Raw genomic sequence first — 9,707 nt, forward strand, 5'->3', positions numbered from 1 at the left:
TGGAGTCGGGGAAAAATACTGTTACCTTCTAAAGATAGAAATGTTGTTTTCGATAGATTCTTGGCTCAAGAAAAGTAAAATCACAGCAGCATTGAAAAGAGATGTTGACTACCATCATGTTAAACAAATATAATCACCCGCTCAAACCAGTTGCTATTGCTCCTATTAAATGGCCTGTCATCCTAGTTAACAGTTCCAGCTCCGTATCAAGATCACAATCGATGTATATTTACTAATATTACTTAAGCAAATATTCTTGTTATACTCTTGTACATCGTTGTATCTAATCTACCTTCTATATAACAGACCCTTTTTTGCCACTCCACTTTCCTTTATCTCGGCCTCTTTCCACTCTACTGGTCCGACTGATCCAATACTAGGATTATATAGGGAAAAGGTCCAAAATTGCCTATCTACTATGGTATATAGTTTAAGTTTGTCCCCCGTTAAACTTTTCGTTCAGATCCACCCCTACAGTTAACAAACTTTCTAGAATTGCCCTTAACCCTAACAGATCTCCACCGTAGCTCCCAATCCTCTATTAATTTGTCCATATCAGCTTCCATATCAGCAGGTCCCACATTAAAATTAACCTCATCATCACACACCACACAACATGACCTTCATCTTCCTCTTTCAATCCAAAATAAATTCACACCAAAACCACCGGATAACATGGCAGCTCACCAAAAAATTCCTCCGGTAGTACTAACCTCCACTATACTGGCCCCCTCTTCGTTTCCCTTCTTCTCTTCTTCTTTTTCTTCGTGTTCCATCATCCAAACAGCAACCCCGTTCCACCAAATAAGCAAACGGAACTGGTGAAACTCGCCGGAAAATTTACAAGGCCAACACCACTGACTTACCCCCTTCCTTCATTTTCTTCTACTTATTTTCTTTTTCTTCTTTCCAATTTATTGGAACTAAAAAATCAGAGGTTTCGCCATTTTTTGAACTTCGCCGGAAAATAGAACCTCGCCAGATCCCACTGAAATTCTCGGATTTGCTTGTTGGTTTTTATTTTCCTGTGACCTTTAAATAGTTGCTCATGTTAATAAAAAATCGGTGAAACTTAATTAGAAATCTGCTCGTGTTATCACTGTGCAAAAAATTGCTTCACTTTAGCTAATAAGGAAGCAATATCACGTGATGAACATGACTTTTCTATTAATTTGTTCTCTCAAGTTAATCCTATCTTTGTTGATTTGTTCCAACTTCGAATTACAAAGATGGCGTCAAATAATAGTCGAAAGAAATTACACTAAAAAATTATTTTAATAATTATTAGATACAACGCCGGAAACCTGCTCCAAACATATAGTGACCACCGGTGAACGCCATCGCTTACCAACAAGAAAACCCCAACTCACTTCCCATATTTCATCTATAGGATTTCACTTAAATACCAAATTGGTACCTTTCTCCTGCTTCATCTATAAGATTTCACTTAAATACCAAATTGGTACCTTTATGTTATGATAGAACTTTGTTGAATTTTCTTAGAAGTGTGCTTTGTTATGAGTTTACTGTCGATTTATGTAGATTAAGAAGAAAGGAGCTAACGATGGAAAGGGAGAGAAAGTGAGGGGTTTAGATAAGTGGGGGTGGTAAAGGAGGAGAGATAAATGAGTAAATGAGATTAGAGATGAGTAACCTGAAGTGGCAGGAGGGGAGGGGGTCGAGTGACTTGGCAGCTGACATGGAAAAAATTGAGGGATTAGGTGTCACGGTGGAGATCCGTTAGGGTTAAGGGCAATTCTAGAAAGTTTGTTAACGGTAGGGGTGGATCTGAACGAAAACTATAATGAGGGACAAACTTAAATTATATACTATAGTAGAGGGGCAATTTTGGACTTTTTCCTATTATATATATAGTTCATTTGCCTTTCGCAACACTTTTGACCAATCCATACCAATATTATAAGAAAATAGATTTTCGGTGTAGGGGCGACTATAACGAACTTATGCCTATTGATGGCGATAAACCTGGTTGCCACGATAAGTAAAGAGTCTTAGTAGCGATTTGGGAAGTCGCCGCGTTTAACTGCGACTAAAAGTGAAATTTCTTGTAGTGTTTCATATGGGTCGATGTGGACTTGTCACACACCATTTCATAGCGTGGACTCCTTTAAATACAAGGAGACGTTTTTCAAGTGTTCGAAACCTGATGTAAGTTAATTTCTTCTCTCAATTATTTATGTATTGTGCTAGTTTTCATGACTGCTATTATAAACATGAACTAAAATATAAGCCTATTAATTGCTTTTGTTAATTAACTGTTGTTCAAACACTTCAGAGAATATTACAAGGACAATTTTTTCTTTTTAAATCTTAATGGGGTAGACACTTGCATGTACATTATTTAATTTAATTAAGTAACGTATTTCAATTTCCAAAGAAAAAATGACACAGAAGTAATCTACACTACTTCAAAAGGTGCATTCAATCTCACCTAAACCATAAACTTTTACTACTATTAAACTTTTAATTCTGACATAACAGTCCTTTTTCCAATTAAGGCCTAAATTTGTTACCAAGTTAACATGCAAGTGTCTCACATGATGATATTAAGGGCATATTTGTGACCTTTTGTAACTAAAATCGGAAGCGGAGTCAGAATTTGAAGTTTATATGTTCCGGATTCTAATTATTTTTAAGTTAGTGGGTTCTAAATTAATAATTTGTACATATTTAACGAATTTCATCAAACAAATACAGGGTTCGAACTAAAACTATTGGGTTCGGCCGAACCCGTAACTCGTTCTCTAGCTTCGCCCCAGACTAAAATCCTCCGGAAAACAAAAACTGAAAATAAATAATGAGAGATGTTAATTAACAACATGACAAAGCTCTAAGGGTTCTGGTTTGATTTGTAAATATTTTTTCCCTGGTATTATATAAAATTTTAATTACCAAAAAAAAAAATTAACAACATAATGAAAATCCTGTAATTTTCCATAACTAACATAAACCAACTGCTATTGGTCCTATTAAAGGACCTGTCATTCTAGTTAGCAGTTCCAGCTCCGTATCAAAATCACGATCGATGTTATCACTAATACTTGGGCAAATCCTTGTTATACTCTTGTACATAGTTGAATCTAATTTACCTTCTATATAATGGACCATTTTTTGCTACTTCACTTTCCTTTATCTCGATCTCTTTCCACTCTACTGGTCTGACTAATTCAAATTCGTGCGGCGGAAACTCTATTGGAGACAAAAGATCCATTATTTAGGGCTGCTGGTGGAGGACTGATCCAATGCTAGTATTTTATTCTGTTTTTCATTGGGCAGCTTAAATACACTAGGAAGAGTAGACTTCCAATTAACTCCACAAGAAGTACTTCTTTTGTGCTTTGCAGCTGAATTTGCAGTTGCAACTATCCTCATTTGCTCAATTAAAGCTTCTGTATTCCCTTCCTCTGATAATATTTCCTCTAATTGCTGTGGATGGATAACTAGCTTCACTCTCCAAACACCTGTTAGGAAATACAAAATCAGAAAGTACGAAAAAGGCTTTCAGGCGCACTAGCGGAGACAGAATTTCTACTAAGATGGTTGAATAAAAAAGAAGAAGAAAAAGTTAAAAAATTAAAAGATATAGTGTCTAGTGGGAGGTGAACTAGCGACCTTACAAATGTTTTAAATAAAAATAGAAAAAAACCAAAGTTTTTAATTAATGTATATATCATTCAAAAATTCAAGTTTTAAATAAAAATAGAAAAAAACCAAGTTTTTATTTAATGTATATAGCATTCAAACTCATTTTTGCCATCCAGGGTGGGATACATTCACTCTTCATACATGTTAAAGATGTAACTAAGCAAATAAAAGTATGTTTGTAATAGTTTAAACTTTTAGATAAAATGATCACACTTTAACAAATTAAAGTATCATAGCAGACAGAGATACCCGAGGTCGAGTCTCACCGCCTCCACTATAAAAAACAATTTACACTCATGAAAAAAAAACTTGGCCCACACGTGAAAGGCGTGATGAAAATATAGGGCATTCCGGTGCACTAAGCCTCCGCTATGCGTATGATCCGGGAATGATCGAACCACAAGGGTCTATTGTGCGCAAATTTACCCTACATTTCTGCAAGAGTTTGTTTCCACGGCTTGAACCCATGACCTCCTCATCACATGACATCAACTTTACTAGTTACGCCAAGACTCCCCTTTAGCGTGACGAAAATATAATTAAGTAAATTAAAGTGACTATTTTTAACAGTTTAAACTTTTATTAGACGAGATGGCAACACACTTCAAGAATATATGTTACAAATTAAACTATTCCTATCTAACAATACCTTCTCGTTGAGCTGGCAAAACTTCCATAGCTGACCCTTTTGTCAAATTAGTTGATGAAACTCGAATTGGCTCTTTTTCAATCACAGGGAGGAGATAGTAGAATTCGCCGTCGACGAGTAATTCTTGATCATGTAATGGAGAAGACAAACGATTTGAACTAAAAATGTTGTAACCTGGGAATTCATCTAGGACTTGTCGAACTAATTTAGGACCTTTGAGGTTTAATATTTCTCCAGAATCTGTCATAACACGAGCAAAGTTAAAATCTAATTTTCTTGCATCTGTCACTGCTTTCATTGAACAGTTGCAGTTTCCCATTGATAAAAAAAGAGAATATTTTGTTGAGTGAATGAAAGAGAAATAGTGGGGGTTGTTTAATTGTGGTGTTTGTGAGTGTGCGTGCATATATATTACAAAAACTTTTAATTTAAGTAATATATACATAAGCGTAAATAATCTTTACATCATTAGACGTCTTAACTTGTTGTAGTAAGTAATCTCAATTATTTTCAAGATTACGAATAGTATATTTTAAGAGGGATTACTTATACATACTATTTGACTAACTTAATAGTGTAATTATTTTTAAACTGACGTTATATATAACTTAAACCTGATAGTATAAAAATCTATTTCTACTAATCGTTTACATAACTAAACTCAAAATTTTATAGCAAACAACCTGAAAAATAGAGAAAGAATTTTTTTTGGTTACAACCGGTTAAATATAAAGAGCAGTCCAGTGCATAAAATATTTTGCGTTTATTTCGGATCCGGGAAAGAGCTTCACCCTCAGGGGTGTGATGTAGATAGCTTACCCTAATGCAAGCATTAATGAGTGCTTCTACGGTTCGAACCCGTAACCTATAAATCACATGGAGATAATAAAAAAAATATTTAAACTGTAATTGAATATAATTAAATATATATTACAAAGACTAGGGACAGAAAAATCTTTAGCTAAATGCAAAAGGTCACGGATTTAGAAGAGGAGACAAGTGGACGAGAGTAGGTGTACTAAGGGTGCAGAAATTTGTGGAAGTTTGGCTTTTTGAAAATTTGAATGCGAAACTTAAGTGATTAGACCGTTGGGATAATGATACATTAATAATGTGTGAATTTTGTCATACAGTGAATTTAACTTTTATGCACGTGATGGCATTAATTTCAGGATGTCCAGATAAGAAGAACATCATGAAGAACAAAGTAAAAAAAGTGTAGATTTTCTTTTATGTAAAAACAAATTCATGAACGGCTAAGACAAACCGTGAATCACTCTCGTGATCTCCGCCTAATCGTGATAATAACTAATAAGCAATCAATTGAAAATTATTTAAATGATTATAAATTTATATGTGATTTCTAGATAATACATAGACGATTTATGGTAATAACTAATAAACGATCAAACAAGAGATCACTTAGGCGATCATAAATAATACGTGCGATATTTTTAGATAACACATATGCGATATATGATTTTATCAAGATCTTTCATTTTATAAAAAATAATCCTGGTAATAATTAATAAATGATCAACCGGAGATCACTTAAACGATCATAAATAATATATGGGCAATATCTAGGTAACACATAGATGATCTATGATTACATCATGATCTCTTGCTTTATAAAAATGATCGTGGTAATAACTAATAAGCGATCAACTATATATCATTTAGATGATCATAAATTCATATGCGATTTCTAGATAACACATACGCGATTTATCGGATCACCAGTATCTTCCACTTTATTAAAAATGATCTTGTAATAACTAATAAGCGATCTACCCAAAAATGATGCTGGTAATAACTAATAAGCCATCAAGAGATCACTTAGGCGATCATAAATAATACATGGACGAATTTTAGATAACGCATATATAGGCAATTTATGAATTTCATCGGTATCTCCCACTTTATAAGAAAATGAAGAATAATAACAACAAATAAACGATCAACCGAAAATCACTTAGGCGATCACAGATAATAGAGTAACAGTCATGGCAAAGCAATGACTATTATTCCTTAGGTCATTTTTGATGGGCCGACAAAATTTTAGGTGATTCGGGTCCGATCGCCAAAAACGAGGAACGGTCATGGCGAAGCGATGACTATTGTTGCTAAGGTCATTTTTGATGGGCTGGACAAATTTTAGGCGATTCAGGTCCGATCGCCCGGATTCATGCAGATGGAGTTGGATATAGCAGATGGCACACGAAAATTTGGAAATCGGGCAGAATTCTATTTTTATGGCCCTAAAACGCTAAAAATGAGGAACGGTCATGGCGAAGCGATGACTATTAGTTCTTAGGTTATTTTTTATGGGCCAGTAGGTGATTCAGGTCCAATCACCCAAATGCATGCAGATGGCGTGAGCTATAACATACGAAAATCAAGTAATCGGGCGAATTTCCAGTATTATGGCCCTAAAATACCAAAAATGAGGAACGACCATGACGAATTAATGACTATTGTTTCTTAGGTTATTTTTGAAAGGTCGAAAAAAATTTTAGGCGACTCCGGTTTGGTCGCCGGGATGCATGTAGATGGCGTGGGCTATACCACACAAAAATTTAGGAATCGGGCAAAATTCCTATTTTGTGGCCCTAAAACGCCAAAACATAAGGAACAATCATGACAAAGTGATGACTATTTTTCCTTAATTCATTTTTGATGGGCCGACAAAAATTTTAGCGATTCGGGTCCGACCTGCCCGGATGCATGCAACTGGCGTGAGTCAGCACATGAGATTTGGGAATCGCCCAAAATTCTAATTTTTTTGCCCTAAAATACCAAAAGAAAGGAACGGTCGTGGCGAAACGATAACTATTGTTTCTTGGGTCATTTTTTATGAGCGATAATATTTTAGGCGATTCGGGTCCGGTCGCCCGGATGTATGCATATGGCATGAGCTATAGCACGATAATCTGGGAATCGGGCGGAATTCAGTTTTATGTCCCTAAAACGGCAAAAATAAGGAACATTCATAGAGAAGCAATCACTATTGTTCCTTAGGTCGTTTTTAATGGGTTGGCAAAATTTTAGGCGATTAAGGTCCGGTCGCCTGGATGTAAGCAAACGGGTTGGGCTATAGCACACGAAAATTTGTGAATCAGGTGAAGTTCCAGTTTTATGATCCTAAAACGTCAAAAACGAAGGAACGATCATGGAGAATCGATAACAATTGTACCTTAGATCGTTTTTGATGGGCCGACAATTTTTTACGCGATTCGAGTCCGGTCAACCTGATACAATTAGATAGCGTGGGCTATATAGCACATGAAGATCTGAGAATTAGGTGGAATTCCAATTTTATGGCCTTAGACCGCCAAAACGTGGAACAAATATAGCGAAGCGATGACTATTGTTCCTTAGGTTGTTTTTATGAGCCGGTGAACTTTTAGGGGATTCGGGTCCGGTCGCCCAGATGCATGCAGATGGCGTGGGCTATACACATGAAAATATGGGAACCGGGAAGAATTCCAGTTTTATGGCCCTAAAACACCAAAAATGAGGAATGATCATGGAAAATCTATGACTATTGTTCCTTAGGTCGTTTTTGATGGGCTGACAAAATATTAGACTATTCGGGTCTGGTCACCCAGATGCATGCATATGGCGAATCAGACGAAATTCCAGTTTTATGGGCATAGAACGCCAAAAACGAGAAACGGTCATGACCTCTCGCGCACAATGCACACCTCAATACAATGTATGAATCGGTCGATTGCAATTATAGTAACCAAACAAAGAGTCGGGATCGAATCCACATGGAGTTAGATGGGAGCTAGAAGTATATATTCTAGTGCGTGAATTTGAACTATCTTAATTTTCACCTCCACAAATTGGTGTTGTTTCTATTTCTATTTTAAAACTAGAGATTATAAAGTAAAGGAATAAGACTAGGGTAATTGTTTTTGTTGTTTTTCAAGTTTTTAAAAAGCCTAGCGCTATGACCATCACCTAGGTATTCGCCTAATGAGATTTAAACTGTAATTCTTGTTTTGTTGATCGGGGTGTATTATAGCTATAAACTCTCAATTACCCACTCAATACCTCTCGATCAAAGAGTAGTTTTTACCAATTTGGCTTTCTCAAATCCAAATGGGTATCACACAAAACAGTTGATAATAGCTCAAGTCGGGTTATTACTATCTCTAGGTTGAACCATTTAATTGGGTTGATCAATCTCTCGATTGACCCAATTTCTTGTTAGCCAAGTATTCCCAGACTAGGTCTTTCTTTCTCAAGTAGAGACTAAGTCAAATATGCATGAACTTATATTTGCAACCATTAATTCCACAAATTAAAGCATGAACAAGGCTAAATAATAAATACTCGATCATAAACAAGCACTAAATTAGATATCCATAAGATTTACACACTAGGATTGGGTCACAACCCTAGTAAAAATCTAGCTACTCATGCTTGAAACTGAAGAACTAGAAGAAGAAATACTAATTAAACTCATATTGTAAAGTTAAAATGATAAATCAATAGTAAAAAACTTCCAAAAAAGGCAAAGAAAAACAGCTACAGGACTTGCTAATATCAAAAGTTGACCTAATTTTGTGAAACTCATTTATTTATACAAGGCTAAAAATTTCGGACAAAAATACCCTTCGGGAGGTTTTGCGGTCGCACAATTCCATCTGCGGTCCGCATAAATATTCATCTTGCAGGAGCTAGGATTCTACGTCCGCACAATTATCAACAGTGGCCGTGAGGCAATGTTTCTGCGATCCGCAGATTTATCAATGCGGCCGCAATCTGGTCTTCTACGGTCCGCATCTTTACTTCTGCGGCCGCAAGGCACTTCTTCTGTGGCCGCACAATTCTTGTGCGGTCCGCAATTTTGAGGGACTTAGACTTTGGAAATTTGCAACCCTATGAAGTTGATCCTCAGCTCGTCATTTGCGGCCGCACAATTCTTGTGTGATCCGCAGTTTGCTAGAAAGCATGCTGAGATTTTCTTCATTGTTTGCGGTCGCAGATGGAATTCTGCGGTCCGCACTTTGTGAGCTTCTGTGCCTTTTATTGATTTGTGTTTAGATTACTCCTTTTTAAGCCGAATTTTATTTCGGGAGTCCAACTTCCAACATTCCTACAATTTTGCACATTTCATCAGTTCCGAGAACATCATTCAACGCTTTTAGACTAAAACAAAATCTAAAAGGTGCTAATAAGTAGTCAAAATCCCCACTTATCAATTCCCCAGACTTAAGTTTTTACTTGTCCTCAAGGAAATAAAATAGTTCCCACCTCCACAAGTTAAGGGTCATTTCAGCAAGTCAAAGGTGAGCCATTCACACATCACTTTAGACGAACAATTACCCACACTACTTATGTATTATCAACAAAGAGACAAGTTAAACTTTTATGCACA

At 36.1% G+C, this 9,707-nt stretch overlaps 1 protein-coding gene across 1 annotated transcript; it reads right to left on the reverse strand.

The window, feature by feature from the left end:
* Nucleotides 1-2,864: 2,864 nt before the first annotated feature.
* On the reverse strand, nucleotides 2,865-4,721 carry LOC107798354 (uncharacterized). The gene is made up of 2 exons (XM_016621329.2): nucleotides 4,316-4,721; nucleotides 2,865-3,482 (listed from the first exon to the last, which is right to left on the reverse strand). Exons 1-2 carry the CDS (start codon nucleotides 4,719-4,721, stop codon nucleotides 3,232-3,234), a joined length of 657 nt encoding a protein of 218 aa, XP_016476815.1. The 3' UTR covers nucleotides 2,865-3,231.
* Nucleotides 4,722-9,707: the final 4,986 nt, after the last annotated feature.

Source organism: Nicotiana tabacum, chromosome 15 (genome assembly GCF_000715075.1).
Source record: "Nicotiana tabacum cultivar K326 chromosome 15, ASM71507v2, whole genome shotgun sequence".
NCBI lineage: Eukaryota > Viridiplantae > Streptophyta > Magnoliopsida > Solanales > Solanaceae > Nicotiana > Nicotiana tabacum.

Excerpts from the sequence above, each read along its gene's own strand:
- LOC107798354 (XM_016621329.2), bottom strand. The coding sequence starts at position 4,721 with ATGCACGCACACTCACAAACACCACAATTAAACAACCCCCACTATTTC. Across the intron at positions 3,483-4,315 it reads TTTGCCAGCTCAACGAGAAG|GTGTTTGGAGAGTGAAGCTA; the intron begins GTATTGTTAGAT and ends ATTTCCTAACAG.